Source organism: Triticum dicoccoides, chromosome 6B (assembly GCF_002162155.2).
Source record: "Triticum dicoccoides isolate Atlit2015 ecotype Zavitan chromosome 6B, WEW_v2.0, whole genome shotgun sequence".
NCBI lineage: Eukaryota > Viridiplantae > Streptophyta > Magnoliopsida > Poales > Poaceae > Triticum > Triticum dicoccoides.
In genome coordinates this window covers 145,648,605-145,665,600 of record NC_041391.1, presented here as the reverse complement: position 1 = coordinate 145,665,600, position 16,996 = coordinate 145,648,605, and the positions used below count along the sequence as shown (strand labels likewise).

General features: G+C 41.4%; 1 protein-coding gene across 1 annotated transcript; it reads left to right on the top strand.

The window, feature by feature from the left end:
• Positions 1-1,811: 1,811 nt before the first annotated feature.
• On the top strand, positions 1,812-13,031 carry LOC119320016 (ABC transporter G family member 37-like). Its single transcript, XM_037594162.1, has 22 exons — positions 1,812-1,942; positions 2,638-2,686; positions 3,036-3,123; positions 3,425-3,598; positions 4,023-4,099; positions 5,106-5,156; positions 5,272-5,362; positions 5,590-5,891; positions 5,979-6,260; positions 7,228-7,541; positions 8,453-8,613; positions 8,695-8,798; positions 8,882-9,038; positions 9,080-9,330; positions 9,431-9,763; positions 9,864-10,154; positions 10,237-10,320; positions 10,418-10,548; positions 11,840-12,067; positions 12,153-12,324; positions 12,413-12,667; positions 12,774-13,031. The coding sequence occupies exons 1-22, from the start codon at positions 1,812-1,814 to the stop codon at positions 13,029-13,031; spliced, it is 3,984 nt and encodes a 1,327-aa protein (XP_037450059.1).
• The last annotated feature ends 3,965 nt before the right edge of the window (positions 13,032-16,996 follow it).

Below are 16,996 nucleotides of genomic sequence, written 5' to 3'. Positions count from 1 at the left end.
AAATTTGCATTTCTTTGCATTTTCAACCAATACATAGGACATCACCAAATCTTTGCTAGAATAGTAAGACCAAAGAAAACAAGAACCACAAGTATGCATTTTAGAAGATTTCCAACTTCCATAACCGCTCCCACGAATTGAAGCAATATCTTCTCCATGCACTCATTGTTGATCTGCGGATTCTTGATCTTGCATTCTTCATTCTTCTTCTTCTTTGATTCTAAGAAAGAAGTAGACGTTGCTTCCCCTCTAGTTGCACATGCATGCGTTTCATTGCCTTCGATTGCACTAAGGAGTGCACGAACGTCTATCAGTTTTCTTTCTATCACTAAATCAATGTATTCGCCTTCCCAAAACCGAAATGAGCATCCATCTTTCTACACGCATGATGATGTTTGAAATGAGCTAACATAATGAGCTATCCGAAATGAGCCGAATGAAAACAGCACTACCCCGTCGTTTTCGCATTTGAAGAACACCCATCTGGGGTGCTTCGGCGTGCCCGAAGTCAGCAGTAGCACTGTCCTCATGCAATCGTCGCACTGTATGAGCGGCATCGGCGAACCACAGAGCCTCTGAGCGAGGGCCGAGCCCGGCGGACGGCCGGCCGAATCCATGTCGGCAAACCGTCGGCGGCGGCAACAGGCCGAACCCGCACCTGCATGCGGAGATGCGTCTTTGCCGGGGTTGCGCGAGGTGCTCCCCGACCATTCCATCGCTTGGCGCCGCCGCCTGCAGCCAGGAAAGCCAAATCCGGCCGCCCGCGATGAAGGGCCCGCAGATCCGCTGCTCTCGGGCCGCCGACGCAGGAGAAGAGGGAGGGAAGGGGGGCGGAGGGCAACCTCGTGCGTGTGGCGGCTTTTCGGCGTGCTCCCGCCGGCTACTATCGCCGGAATCTTGGGCGGCGGCGGGGTGGCGGGGGAGAGGGGAGGTGGTTGGTGGGTAAAAGCGCCGGCTGAAATATCCTCTCCACCAACCGCTCCCGCTATATGCAGGGCACCGACGGGCCGAGGGGGGGTCGCGTATTCGCCGGTTGGGGTAAAGTTTTTGCCACGCCCCTCAATTTTTTTTTGCGGGCCGGCCGCGTTTGCGGGGTCTGTTCGGGCGGGATTTTCCGCGTCGACCCGCATTTTGACGGTTATTTTACGGGTCGGGGCCTTTTGCGGGGTCTGCTAGAGTTGCTCTTAGGACAGGAAACATGTCTAGCACGACATGGCTTTGCTCTTATTAATTTCCAATGGTGGCCTCTTTTCTTAAACAAACGAAAAAACAGACGACACTATTTGGCAGCATCGTCCAATGATCTTAGTTTCTGACCTCACATCACAGAGATCCACGCAAGGAAATAATTGCATTCATCCATCAAAATATTTTGGCTGGATCTCTGATCACGGAGATGCCGGTTGGTAGCACTGTCTTGCGTTTGTCCTTTGCGTACGTATTTGTTAATACAAATATATTTGCAGAATAATGTCAAACTAATGCATTTCAATGGCTTAATTTTCGTCGAGGCGGCAAGTGATTGCGACTTTTCGTGCGACTTATTTCCCCAACAATCAGTCAACCACTAGAAGAACTGGACTGTACATCCCTCCGCTCCAAGTTTACGTAAATGTAATCCTCTGGAGAAACGATCAACTAGAGTTGTTTGTGTACAAGGACGGCCAACAGAGTGAACGAACTAACCAGGACCAGCACTCCTTTTTTTTAACAACTACTCCTAGTACTCGTCTAGCTTATATATATACGCGAAGCGAGAGGCCTGCTTGGTGGAGGAGCTAGTTGTACACCTACTCTTGTGGCACGGGGCAATGGCGGCGGAGCGAGGAGAGGCGGCGGTCATGACGGAGGCGGAGGCGAAGACCTTCATCGAGCAGCTGGTCGGTTTCACCGGCGACGACCACGAAAGGTTCCTGCTCAAGATCAAGAACCGCTTCGGCCGGTACGTGCATGCGAACTGGAGGTCGAAATCACTATTCTGACCCTTTTAATGAATTTTGTCACAAAATAAACTCGACGTGAAAATATTTCACGATCTGACCTTTTTAGCAATGCCATAGCCCGCGGCGTTTCTCCTCAAAATAGAAACGCCGAGGTAGCTAGCGTTTCTGATCAAAGAAGAAACGCCGAGGTAGCTAGCGTTGCGGACCAGGTAAGAAACGCCAAAGGCGCTGGCATTGCTGCCCATCATTGAAACGCCAAGGAACCATGGCCATGGCGTTGCTGCCCTCTTTGGTCATAATTAATTAGCCTTATTAGTTAGGTTGTTCATCCACATTTCACATGCACATGAAAAGTGCAACAACGTCATGGTCATTGGCGTTTCAATGATGGGCAGCAACGCCAGCGCCTTTGGCGTTTCTTACCTGGTCCGCAACGCTAGCTACCACGGCGTTTCTTCTTTATCAGAAACGCTAGCTACCTCGGCGTTTCTATGTTGGGCAGAAACGCCGCGGGCTGTGGCGTTGCTAAAAGGGTCAGATCGTGAAATACTTTTACGTCGAGTTTATTTTGTGATAAAGTTTGTTGAAAGAGTCATAATAGTAAAAAAGTCTCGAACTGGACACGTATAATCATGGATCGTCTCATCCGTACGACCGTACGAGTGTTAATCTGTTTCCATCAACTTGTTTGCAGCGTTGGAATGGAGCTTCCGACGATCGAGGTGCGCGCGGTGGGGCTGGCGGTGGAGACGGAGGCCTACGCCGCCGGCAGCCACGCGACGCCGACCATCCTCAACGCCGCCACCAACGCTCTTATGGTATTTATACATATCCATTGGATATTATCTCAACAGAGAGAGTAGTTAATAATTAATTCCATTCCCGACCGTGATGTGTTAGGATGTGGCGAACACGTTGCGTATGGTACCAAACACCTGGAAGACGAAGCATGCACTGCTCCATGAAACCAATGCCATCATCAGGCCACGCAGGTACTGCATAACATATCATGGTAGCTAGCTTCGGTTTTTCATGTTTTGTGCCATAATGGGCGTATTTTTCTCTTCTCCATTTTGATTTTGTTTTTTCAAGGATGACTTTGCTACTGGGGTCGCCAGGGTCTGGGAAGACCACGTTGCTCAAGGCTTTGGCCGGACGGATGCTAGACTCAGGACTCAAGGTCTCTTCTTCTCTCTTAAGTTGATGCTCATTTTTCTATCATATGTTTTTTCCCCGCCTACCCACAACTTTGGTCTTGTATAACTTTACTATTTACTAGCGTGTTTTCTACGTGTGTGTTGTGTTGGTTGTGTGTGCATCCTAACTATATAAAAACAAAGACCGAGTGTGTGGTTATTATGTTTGTATCATCTTGATGCTCCATTTTAAGTCGATAAAATATAATGTTGGTTGAAAAAGTCGGTGCTCATTTTCTAACCACACAAAACTTGTTGTAAGTAATTTATGTTATTAATAATTAAATAAAGCAATGCAGGTGTCAGGGAGGGTGACCTACAATGGACACGACATGGGGGAATTCGTCGCCGAGAAGGCAGCGGCATACGTTAGCCAGGAGGATCTCCACACCGGGGAGATGACCGTGAGGGAGACCCTCGCCTTCTCCGCCGAGTGTCAAGGCACCGGTGACCGTCAGGGTAACTGAAAATAAATAATAGCCAACCCTGAACCAGCTGTTGTTTTATCAGTCACCACTTTATAAAAATTCAGATGATAAATAGCACTCCGTCGCATAGGATGTGCACGTGCTTCTAGGTCAACAATTTAATCTGAGTAGCCAAATATGTACTACTCCCTTCGTCCCGAATTACTTGTCGCAGTAATTCCGAACGGAGAGAGAATATGTGAACAAAATTTATATATTTGGAAACTTCATCCATATATGAATCCAATGATATGTTTTTGGTGATATATAATTTATATTTAGTTAGTCAAATCGACAACCTAGAAACAAGTGCACGCTCTATGCACCTGCTCAGAGGGAGTGTGTACTATATGCAGGGTAATTTTGTTCGTTCTTACCTTTTTGTAGTGTGTCTTAAACGTGTGTGCTCTGTTCAGATTTGTTAGCCGAGCTGACGAAAAGGGAGAGGGAAGTGGACCTGACGCCGGAGCACGACATCGACGTGTTCATGAAGGTGAAAAACTAAAGTCTATGTATCTTTTGTTAATGCATTTAAAAAAAATTGAAACAATTTTCTTTTGGAGGAGCGCTTCAATACACCCCTCCTAAAAATAACTTAAAAGGGCATTTCCGTACTCGACTAATCAGCCCGGCTGAAAAATAATTACATTCGTCTCAACTTAGTTGTCTTAGATTTGTCTAGTTACGAATGGATCTAATATTAAAATGTGTCCAGATACATTTGTACCTAGATAAATCTAAGATAACTAATTTGAAACGAAAGGAGTAGATGGTAATTAGATCCAAATCCATAAGAACGCTCGTTTGTCTAGTCTCTAATAGCCAGCAACGAAAACATGTATCTCCATCTATCTTCCTCTTCTTTCGTCGATCTCGTGTGCATGTATTGTGTGAGGAATCAATGGCCTTGTCGAATCTTAGTGATCCTGATCGAGGTGTCCTATCCCGCCCGCCCGCCTGCCGGCCACGCCCTTAGATCAAAGACGTAGGCAAAGAGAACTAAACTGGATTTAGGGGATGCAGTTTGGAAAATGAATCTATCTGTAACTGAACTAGATCCAACTCGTGCGAACACTGACGGCCAGAGACAGCTCGATAAGGAAATCAATTCGACAAGTTAATTTCTCAACAACACGATTAATTAAATAGACAATACTACCCTTATGGTTGAAGAGGTATGTTTTAATCTCAAAATCATGCATCTGCATCGAAAGTTGTAAACTTTGCCGGTGGTGCACCAAAGCAAGCTTTAGGATGTATTGGCCCACATGCGTGTTTTGATTTCACCTTCTCTCGCATAGTGACATAAACAACAGTGTAGTATTTTGCTCCAGCAATTTGATCTAACAATATATCATTTATATCAAGTTGTAAAGCGACTCTATTTTTCTTCCATAGTGTCACATGCTCACATCAACATAGTTTCTGACACATTGAGTACTATCTTACAAAACTTCCACTGTTTCAATGTTCTTTGATGCATAGTTTCATTCTTGTAGGAATCTGCAATTGGAGGAAAGAGCAACATAGTTACAAACTATATAATGCAGGTTTGATTTATGGGCTTTTGGTTCTCTACGACTCTTCAACTTTTATAAGTACACTTTCAGTTTACATATTAAGATTAGAGTTACTCTATTTGATAGCACTTTACTGTCACTTCAGATCTTAGGACTTCATACATGTTCGGATACATTGGTTGGAAATGACATGGCAAGAGGTATATCCGGCGGACAAAGGAAACGTGTCACAATAGGTATGTTGTACAAGAAGTTCCCATGTTACATATTGAAATTTCCGTAACAATGAATGTTATTTTTTGAACTACTTGTATGACTTTGGCATTTAAATTAGAGGATTTTTATTCAGTTCCTCAAAAAATGTCATATGCAGGAGAATTGTCATGCCAAATTGGTAGTTGTGATATTTTGTAGTAACAGATCAACACACTTATGCTTGCTTGACATATCTGATTGGTTGCAGGAGAAATGCTCATTGGTCCAGCGAGATCCCTTTTCATGGATGAGATCTCGAATGGGCTTGACAGCTCAACTGCATTTCAAATAGTGAATTTCCTAGGGCAATTGGTCCACATACTTGGGGGAACAGCTGTCATCTCTTTACTTCAACCATCACCTGAAACATATGATCTTTTTGATGATGTCATGCTCCTCTCAGAGGGCCATGTTGTCTACCAAGGGCCCAAAGAGAACGTGATTGAGTTTTTTGAGTCCCTAGGCTTCCGATGTCCCCAGAGAAAAGCTATTGCTGACTTCTTGTTAGAAGTACACACATCTTAGCTTCGCAAATGTCAAAAATATATATTAAATCATAGCATATTGCTCACATTATTTTTTTTATTTGATTGAAAGGTAACTTCAATTAAAGATCAAAAGCACTACTGGACAAGGGCTGGTGAACCTTATCAGTACATCACCGTGGAGAAATTTGCAGAAGCTTTTCATACATTTCATGTTGGTCAGATAATTCTAAAGGCCCTTGAGATCCCATTTGAGAAGAACCAGAGTTTGTCGCCAGCTCTAACCAATTCAAAATATGGTGTGAGCAAACGGCAGTTGGTCAACGCCATATCTGCTAGAGAAATCCTACTTATGAGAAGGAACTCGTCCCTATACATGGTTAATTTTGCACGTGTGAGTTCATACCCCCCCCCCCCCTTCACCCAATATAAATTATTCTTTTGTTTTTCACATTCATTTCTTCAAGACTTTGCCCATGGTTTTTGACAAGAATATATTAGTTCCCATATGCCTTTTTAATATGTTTATAGTGATACATTACGCTTTTCACCAACCAATTTTCTCCTAGTCAGACCAAATATACGGATATGGCTTTCTATGGACCTAACATGACACAATTCAACTAAGTTGAACATCACACTAGTTATTTAACATGATTGACACACGAATAGACCAAGCTAGCTGTGAACATAGCATAAACAAGTCATATGAGTTCTAATCTAGTAGTCCTAGCATGTCAAGGTGTACTTTAAAAGGCCATTCAACTCATATAGTATTACGTGACATGGAAACTTAACCCCAGGTCCTGAATACATGAGGTCAAATTAGGCGATGGAAAAGAGTCACCCGATAGATGCTACATGGGCTTACATGTACAGATAAAAGGTGTACTTTAAAAGGTTTACTCCCATTGTTCCAAAAGTAATTGAAGCTCTAGGTTTCTCCTAAGCCAAATTTCAGTAAGTTTGACCAAGTCTGTATAAAGATACTTCAACATCTACAACACCAAATTTGCTTCATTAGATTCATTATGAAATAGTATTTTCTTGTTTTATTATAATTGACATTGTACACCTTAGCAAAAATAAGGCTTTGGTTAAACTTAATTTTTTGACTTAGGACAATCCTAGAACTTCAAATAGTTTGGAACTGAGGGAGTAGTATTTAGTATAAAATATCTCGACAATGTGAAGTTCTAAGAAATTCAAGGAATAATACAAGTTCTTAGTAGTGTCTCAAAGTGGGATCATGCCAGATCTTTGCTCTATAATCAATACTTGTTGCAGAATAATGGCGCACAATTTTCATAGTTAAACTGTATGCAAACAACTACTGGTTATGATGAATACTCTTGTGACAGATGGCTATGATAGCACTCATCGCGTTAACAATCTTCTGGAACAACAATATGCATCGTGATTCATTGACTGATGGAGGGTTATATCTGGGGGTGTTGTTTTTCTTTGTGGGTGAAACCATGTTCAGCAATTTAGGTGACCTTGGTGGAACTATAATGAAACTGCCACTTTTCTTTAAGGAAAGGGATGTTTTCTATCCGGCATGGGTGTACACTTTGCCTACATGGATTCTTAAGATTCCCATCACCCTTATTGAAATCACAATATTGGTTTCCATGACATATTATGCAGTTGGGTTTGACCCAAATATTGGGAGGTGAGCATTACAAATGAATGGCAAAGTTTTTCTATTATGTGCAGTTTTTCCTGGTCCAAACGTTTGCTCTAAAAACTAATTTCTACATTGATGTTCATCCTATAAATTGTTACTTTTATATTTGTTGAATTTGCTAGAGAGATATAGTGTATTATATTACGTCTCCTTTTCTTTCCTTTTGCTTTTTCTGTTCTTAGTTTATCTCCTTGTGCATGCATATATATTGTCCTAGAGTATTGGGAATAGATCAAGGTTTTGTTCCTCATAACAAGGTATTCATGATTTATATTGCTTCTTCTAATCATTTTTGTCAAGTAAACTCGCCTTGACCTATCAATCTAGTTTGCTTCCCTTTTCTTGATCTCTGGAACACAGAGTTTAGTTTCAAAGTTTTGTTGCGTAATCTAAGTTGTTTTTTCCATTTGCGTATTTCTCATATCCAACATTTTAGTACTTTAAATTTTAGAAACATTGCAAACTAGCTAAAAAAGTGTTGTACTCAATATATTAAGTATTTTTGGCAATAATATATATAATTATAAATTGTAGTATTGCTTGTGTATTTTTGTTTGAACATTGTTGCACTTTGGATGTGTATGTTGTTGGGATTTCAAGACTCGCTAACTTAGGAAACCCCATTTTTATTCAAGGAAGAAAATAAAATGGAAGCAACTTTGAAGAAAGTGAATACAACAAGTTGATCAAACAAACATAAAAGGTGTTATTATTTATTATTATGGTGGTTCATGAGTTTATTTGTAGAGGTGATTTACGCTTTCATTACATGTTAAGTCTATTAGGTGCACACTCTAATTGTATTTGTTGCATTTCCCATTCAATGAAATTATCTGCTTTATGTTAACCCACAATAAATAATAAATGGGCAAACAAAAATGTTCTACACATTTCAGGTTCTTCAAGCAATATTTTTTGCTTCTAGCACTAAGTCAGATGTCATCTTCCTTGTTCCGGTTGATTGCTGGAGTAACGAGAAACATGTTTGCGGCAAACATCTTTGGAACATTTACAATGCTTTTGCTTTTGCTCTTAGGTGGATTTTTACTTTCTAGCGGTAAGTTTTCCACTAGTAGTCTTTCCATAATTTGTACTTTTCTTAAATTTGTGGTTCTTATTAGCTCCCTCTCCCGTTCAGAAAACTTCAACAAGTTTTGGATGCTTGGCTACTGGATCTCTCCATTGATGTATGCACAAACTGCAATTTCGACAAATGAATTTACATCTCATCGCTGGAGTAAAGTACACCTCGAGACCAAGAACTTTTAAACTTATAGAAAAAAATATGGTTGACAGTCTAACAAACTTAACATTTGGCTTTTCAGGCACTTCCTGGGTCAACAGAGTCATTAGGAACAAGTGTCTTGCAATCTCGGGGGATATTTGTGGAGGCAAAATGGTACTGGATTGGCTTAGGTGTACTAATTGGATACACAATTATATTTAATGGCCTCTACACCGCGGCTTTTACATACTTCAAAGGTACGTTGAATTGCATCACTATTGCGTCAACTTGTTTCTAGATACACAAATTCTAAAGGAAGATGGTTTGTTCTTGTTTGTAGCATATGGTAGAGGCTTTTCATCATTGACAAACAAGGCACTAGACAAAAAAATTGGAAAACTGAGTAGGGATGCTCCCTCAAAAAGATCTCACCAGAAAAGAGTAATGAACGAATTGGAGAGTCCTACAAACAACGGACGGGTATCGCTTCCATTTGTGCCACTTTCACTTACCTTTGACAACATAAGGTATTCAGTAGACATGCCAAAGGTAAAACAACATGTCTCGTATTATCTCAAGATAAATTTTAAGAAGTAGCATGCGAAACATACTTCCCCCATGCTTATTTACTTTGGCATTCATTTTTCAGGAAAATAAAGCGCGGGGTGAGACAAAAGATAGTTTGGAAATACTAAAGGGTGTGAGTGGTTGCTTTAGACCAGGCGTGCTGACTGCATTAATGGGCATTAGTGGTGCCGGAAAAACAACATTGATGGATGTGTTAGCAGGAAGGATAACCGGAGGCTATAGAGAGGGGACAATAACTATCTCGGGCTACCAAAAGAAGCAAGAAACCTTTTGTCGTATATTTGGATACTGTGAGCAGTCAGATATCCACTCTCCACACTTGACTGTGCTTGAGTCACTTCTATTCTCCGCGTGGCTTCGATTGCCATCAGAAATTGACTCATTAACAAGAAGGGTCAGTTTGATGAAAAAATTAACAACAAAGATTATTTATTTGCTTCTGAGTTTTTATTTCATATTTTTGTTAATTTCTTTGTCAACTTCTGGATGTGTAGATATTTGTTGAGGACGTGTTGGAGCTCTTGGAGCTCACATCATTGCAAGGTGCACAAGTTGGACATCCTGGAGGATATGGTCTCTCAAGTGAGCAACGAAAGAGGCTGACCATTGCAGTAGAGCTTGTAGCTAATCCTTCTATAATTTTCATGGACGAGCCAACATCGGGGCTTGATGCTAGGGCTGCAGCAATTGTAATGAGGACTGTCAGGAACCTGGTGGACACTGGTAAAACTGTTGCCTGCACCATTCACCAGCCAAGCATAGACATATTTGAAACTTTTGACGAGGTAATGAAGTTGTTGTTTCTAGCTGCAACTTGTAGTGTCTTGAATTTTAAGTTTGTGTCATATTATTCTCAATGAATTGTAGCTTTTTCTACTAAACCGAGGAGGGGAGGAGATCTATGTTGGTCCATTGGGCGAGCAATCTTTGAATATGATCACATACTTTGAGGTTAGTCAAACAAAAGCATGAAAAATACTTTTTTACTGCTCTATAGATTCACGGAACTTGCCAAGAGTGAAATTGTTGTTGCATTTGGTTTATTCAGGGAATTGGCGTCAATAGAATACAAGAGGGGTATAACCCCGCAACTTGGATGTTGGAGGTGACCTCAACAGTACAAGAGCAGATGTTGGGGATTAATCTTTCTGTCATATTCAAACAATCAGAGCTATATCAGTAAGTGCTATGCATCTTAATAATCCTTTACCTTTAGGAACTAAGAAAGTCCTAATTACATAATGTAACTTATTACTATCTACAGAATGTAACTTATTACTATGTTTGGAGTAGAATTATAAGCTAGAACATGTACCTACCCAAGCTATCCAAGGTACCAAAACACATTGGATCTCTTAAATCTAGTAGCTATAGAAGAATGATCTACCGCTTTATGCCAACTTGTCCTAAGAATTGCTTAGTGGTTAGAATCTGATGGCCAGTCAATGCAGAATTATGTTGTGAACTAGCTTGACTGTCTTGCCTATAATTCATGTATGTAAGACCGAAAGGAGGTAATTCTTTCTACATAAGGTGTCTGAAGATTTTGCTTGTGTGATGATCTTTATCAACTACTTTGTTCTAGGGTCTTGGGGTATATGCTGCTAGTTGGCCTGCTGCTAGTTATTAGTGATATTGTTGGTAGCTTTCATTTTTTGTTTTCTCATCCAAATAGTTTGTATGGTAACTTCCTAATAATTTGGGGTTGAAGCATGTACATATTCTAGTATACAAAGATGTCCTATTATTAGTGGTAGTTTCATGCGACTATAAATTTGAGGTGCAATCGCAATGATTTAGTTTGCAACAAAATAGTTTTTGTGTCTAAAGGCATCTAATGTGTATAGAATTTGAATTTGGTTGGGTGCACTAGTTCTTATTCACGAAAACACAAGATCATAGATAGAACAAGTTATACTCAGTTTGGTGCGCATATTCTGGTAGCTGCAGTTCACGTTTTTATTTTATGATTTAGATATATGAACTACTTTGAAGCGTTTTTAGCTACATTCTAGAATCATAATGGAAAATGTCTACTACTTATTATTGTGAGGAAGAAAATTATTATTACAATATGGGAATATTGTAGTCATTAATTAGCTTTGCCATGTCTTGTCTAGTATTCCAGTGTGTAACTGGAAATTATAGAGAACAACAACGCCCAATCAATAGTTAATTATTGCTTTAAGGATTTGTCAATTGTTTTCGGCTTAAGATGGATCATGAACCTAAGTGTTTTTTACACCTGTAGTTCATATATCTGCTTAGTTTAGTTTTGCATCATATTCATATATATTTTCTAGGTCTAGTAACTCATAATGTCATATCATATGGTTTGACTCCATTGCCCTTTGTCGCTACACATGTTTCCTCTACTTGGGCGATATTTCCAAAAATCAAATTAATTTTATTTTGCTCTACTTTTTGGTATGCACATGACATGTTCCAGCACTACTATTTATAATTTCAGGAAGAACAAGGCCTTGATAAAGGAACTAAGTATGCCTCCTCCTAGCTCAACTGATCTCCATTTTCCTGATAAGTATTCACAATCTTTAGTGAAGCAATTCTTAATATGCTTATGGAAGCAAAACTTATCATATTGGAGGAATATTCATTACACTGGGAGTAGATATTGTATCACCATAATCATAGCACTGCTTTTTGGCACGGTATTCTGGGACCTTGGAATGAAAAGGTGGGTCTTTCAATTATCACCTGATTGTTATTTATTTTTGTATTGTGGTCTCCACATTGTAAATTTCTCTACGACTTAATTACAGAGCGAGACGACAAGATTTGTTCAATTCCATGGGGTCCATGTACGCTGCCATTCTAATGATCGGTATTTCGAATGCATCGGGTGTCCAACCGGTGATTGCAATGGAAAGAATAGTGTTCTACAAGGAAAGAGCAACTCGAATGTACTCATCCCTGCCGTATACATTTGCACAGGTGACTAATTCACCTCACTCATGCATACTGTGTGGTACTTATATTTTATATCTCGAATGACTTGATGAAATTGTCATTATGATTACAGGTTGTAATTGAGCTCCCATACATACTCGTTCAAACTCTTATTTATGGAGTTTTGGTATACACAATGATAGGATTTGAGTGGACAGCAACAAAATTCTTTTGGTACTTGTTCTTCATGTACTTCACATTCTTGTACTTCACATTCTTTGGGATGATGGCAGCGGGACTTTCACCCAGTGGTGGTATCGCAGCAATTATATCATCTGCATCCTATGGCCTATGGAACTTGTTCTCTGGTTTTCTCATCCCAGTTTCCGTGAGTATCTCTGCCCACCAGACATAGTTATGCTCAATTGGTTCTATTCCTCCCGCCAACTATATGAATATATCTTGATTCACAACACATTTTTGGTTTGATGTAGAGAATTCCTATCTGGTGGAGTTGGTATTACTGGATATGCCCGGTTGCATGGACATTATATGGTCTGGTTGCTTCACAATTTGGGGACGTCGAGGAGAAACTTGAGACTGGTGAGACTGTAGCAGAGTTCCTGAGGAGTTACTATGGTTTCAGGCATGAATTCTTGGGAGTGATTGCCACAGTGACTATGGGATGCACTGTGGCTTTCGCCCTCTTGTTTGGCTTTTCTATCAAGTATATCAACTTCCAAAGGAGATGAGGCTTTAACAAAACTAGTAGTAGCAAGAAGGAATTGTAGTCTCCTTGCAAAATATGGCCGAGAAATATATTTAGTGTCAGACATATCCTTCACACCCCACATATAGACAAGGCGGTGTTGATAGTGAGGCGACATGGCTGAAATGTGAGACCATGTATGGCATGCGTGAGTTATTGGCTAGGTCTACGTGTAAGTATTGTTAAAACTCTCTGTAGTCATTCAGTCAATTTTTCGAAAAAAGAAATGGGTAAACTCTGGGAGAGACTCATCTCTTTGGCCATATGTCTTGTGTTTTGTGATTTGTTTCCCACTTCTTCTCGTCTCTGATATCTTCTCAAGAAACCACAAATTTGTAGCTAGAGGTAAATTTGACATGATATGCGCTCCCACTCCTGAGACCATCCCAATTGGTTGGAGGTTGCTTCGCCTTGATCTCCTATAGGTCCAAATTTGGCATTCAGGGGATTAAGGGGAAGTTGTGTGGGCTCCAAAATTAAGCAACCCAAGTGCCTAAACTTGCTTCTTTTTAACTCGAATGAAGGCCATGCAATGTTTTTGTATGAATGACTCGATAAGGGACTCAACTATAAATTAGGGGTATTTTTAGAGGAGGCGTGGAAGGTGACCATCGGTCCCCCAACACTCGTTAGTTGCGGGGTCAAGTCGACGACTTAGCTAAGGACCTAGATGCAGTCAAGGCGCATCTAGTATATGGAACGATCACAATCACACCTAGTCTCAGCTATTCCATAACTACAAGAAGCATTCCTAGATAGAGAATACACGTTTATTTACCACATTTTAGGTCGAAGCTTTGCCTCAAAACCTGGATCATGTATGATTGGCATGGCCTTTTACCTTCAGCTACTCATGTCTTTGTTGAAGCCAAAATGGTTATTTATAGGCATCGTTTGTTGATCCTCCAATGCAATTCTTTCAAATTCATTGTCTTTCTTCTTGATGGATCTCATCCAATTAACAATTGAGGCCTCATTTGATTCAAAGGAAAATTATTGGATTTTTGGAGGACTTGTATCCATAGGAAATGTTTCTATGCACATTGTTTAACCTATATAATTGGAATCTTTAGTATTCTTCTCCTACAAATTGCATAGCATTATGATTTGAAGGAAAATTTCTATTCACTCTAGCCTCTTGTCATAATTTCTTTGATGTTGCTATGATGTTTTTTTTTGCGAAAAAAACTCAGATATACTATAAAGATTCACCAAAAGCACAAAGTACCTTATACATAATAAAAGTTGCATGGAGGTCCTTGGACCACCAAACGACCATTGATGCCGCTGGAATGAGCCAATGATGGGCCGTTGTTGTGGCTCCCATATTGGAGCTAGCTTGACCTTGTCGATGATAGTCGAGAAGTCTTCGTGCACGTGCATGTAAGGCCTAGTAGCTCGGAGCTGTAGTCGTCACTATTTGACCCCTTGAATTGATTTGAAGAACTTGACACCCTGCTACGTCTTGAGCTTGCGTTGGTTTTCCTTGAAGAGGAAAGGGTGATTCAGTGATGACCCACAAGTATAGGGGATCTATCGTAGTCCTTTAGATAAGTAAGAGTGTCGAACCCAACGAGGAGCAGAAGGAAATGACAAGCGGTTTTCAGTAAGGTATTCTCTGCAAGCACTGAAATTGTAGGTAATAGATAGTTTTGTGATAAGATAATTTGTAACGAGTAACAAGCAATGAAAGTAAATAAGGTGCAGCAAGGTGGCCCAATCCTTTTGTAGCAAAGGACAAGCCTGGACAACTTCTTATAATGAGAAAAGTGCTCCCGAGGACACATGGGAATTATCGTCAAGCTAGTTTCATCACGCTCATATGATTCGCGTTCGGTACTTTGGAAATTTGATATGTGGGTGGACCGGTGCTTGGGTAGTTAATACGTCTCCAACGTATCTACTTTTCCAAACACTTTTGCCCTTGTTTTGGACTCTAACTTGCATGATTTGAATGAAACTAACCCGGACTGACGTTGTTTTCAGCAGAACTACCATGATGTTGTTTTATGTGTAGAAAACAAAAGTTCTCGGAATGACCTGAAAATCCATGGAGGCAAGTTTTGGAAAATATAAAAAATACTGGCGAAAGAATCAAGACCAGGGGGCCCACACACTGTCCATGAGGGTGGGGGGCGCGCCCACCCCCCCTGGGCGCACCCCCTGTCTCGTGGGCCCCCTGAGGCTCCACCGACCTCAACTCCAACTCCATATATTCCGTTTCGCGGAGAAAAAATTAGAGATAAAGTTTCATCATGTTTTACGATGCGGAGCCGCCACCAAGCCCTAATCTCTCTCGGGAGGGCTGATCTGGAGTCCGTTCGGGGCTCCGGAGAGGGGGATTCGTCATCGTCGTCATCGTCAACCATCCTCCATCACCAATTTCATGATGCTCACTGCCGTGCGTGAGTAATTCCATCGTAGGCTTGCTGGACGGTGATGGGTTGGATGAGATTTACCATGTAATCAAGTTATTTTTGTTAGGGTTTGATCCCTAGTATCCGCTATGTTTTGAGATTGATGTTGCTGTGACTTTGCTATGCTTAATGATTGTCACTAGGGCCTGAGTGCCATGATTTCAGATCTGAACCTGTTATGTTTTCATGAATATATGTGTGTTCTTGATCCTATCTTGCAAGTCTATAGTCACCTACTATGTTGTGATGCCCTCGATTAAATCGTACACTAATCATACACGCAAATGTGTACGATCAAGATCAAGGACTCACGGGAAGATATCACAACACAACTCTAGACACAAATTAAAATAATACAAGCTTTATATTACAAGCCAGGGGCCTCGAGGGCTCGAATACATCAGCTTGAATACAAACGAGTCAGCGGAAGCAACAATATCTGAGTACAGACATAAGTTAAACAAGTTTGCCTTAAGAAGGCTAGCACAAAAGCATCTACGATCTAAAAGGCAAGGCCTCCTGCCTGGGAGCCTCCTAACTACTCCTGGTCATCGGCGGTCTCCGTCACGTGGTAGTAGACGCCCTCGGTGTAGTAGCAGTCGTCAAAGGTGGCATCTGGCTCCTGGACTCCACCATCTGGTTTCAACAACCAGAAAGAAGAAAGAAGGGGGAAAAGGGGTAGCAAAGCAACCGTGAGTACTCATCCAAAGTACTCGCAAGCAAGGATCTACACTACATATGCAACATTATCAAAGAAAGGTTGTATATGTGGACTGAGCTGCAGAAATGCCAGAATAGAGAGAAGGCCTAGTCCTATCAAAGGCTAGCATCTTCTAGAAACCACCATCTTGCAGCAAACAGGAGGGAGTAGAGTAGCATAAGGTAAAGTACTAGTAGTGTTATCAACCTCGGCCAGAGATCCTTTCTCGACTCCCTGCGAGAAAGCAATCCCAGAGCCATACTATCCAATTATCATCATCATCCAATTCTCATCACAAGTATCCAGTTCTAGTTGTATCGATCGGGATACAACTCCGAGTGTCCGTTACCGTAGGACAGGCTATCGATAGATGTTTTCTTCCCTCCAGGGGTGCACCAACTTACCCACCACGCTTGATTAACTCCGGCCGGACACACTTTCCTGGGTCATGCCCGGCCTCGGCCAAACAATACGCCGCAACCCGACCTAGGCTTAATAGAGAGGTCAGCACGCCGGACTAAACCTATGCCCCCAGGGGTCATGGGCCATCTTCTCGGGAACTCCTGCATGTTGCGAACACGGCCGGTGAGCAGACCTAGCTACCTCCCTAAAAAGGCAGGTGCTTACCAGTCCAACCCAGCGCGCGCCGCTCAGTCGCTGACGTCTATTAAGCTTCGGCTGATGCATACGACGCAGAACGCCCATACTATGCCCACGTGATGGTTAGTGCTATCAGGCCAGAGGCCCCTCGGATCAAATATCCAAATCGTAGTGGATTAGGAACGTGCGGTAACAAGCAAAGACTCACGAAAGATGTGACCCTGTTGCCCT

Bases quoted from the DNA above. Each gene is read 5' to 3' on its own strand.
- LOC119320016 (XM_037594162.1), top strand. From the start codon at position 1,812: ATGGCGGCGGAGCGAGGAGAGGCGGCGGTCATGACGGAGGCGGAGGCG. The intron at 5,892-5,978 runs GTACACACATCT...TTTGATTGAAAG, and splicing joins TTGCTGACTTCTTGTTAGAA to GTAACTTCAATTAAAGATCA. The intron at 12,668-12,773 runs GTGAGTATCTCT...GGTTTGATGTAG, and splicing joins GTTTTCTCATCCCAGTTTCC to AGAATTCCTATCTGGTGGAG.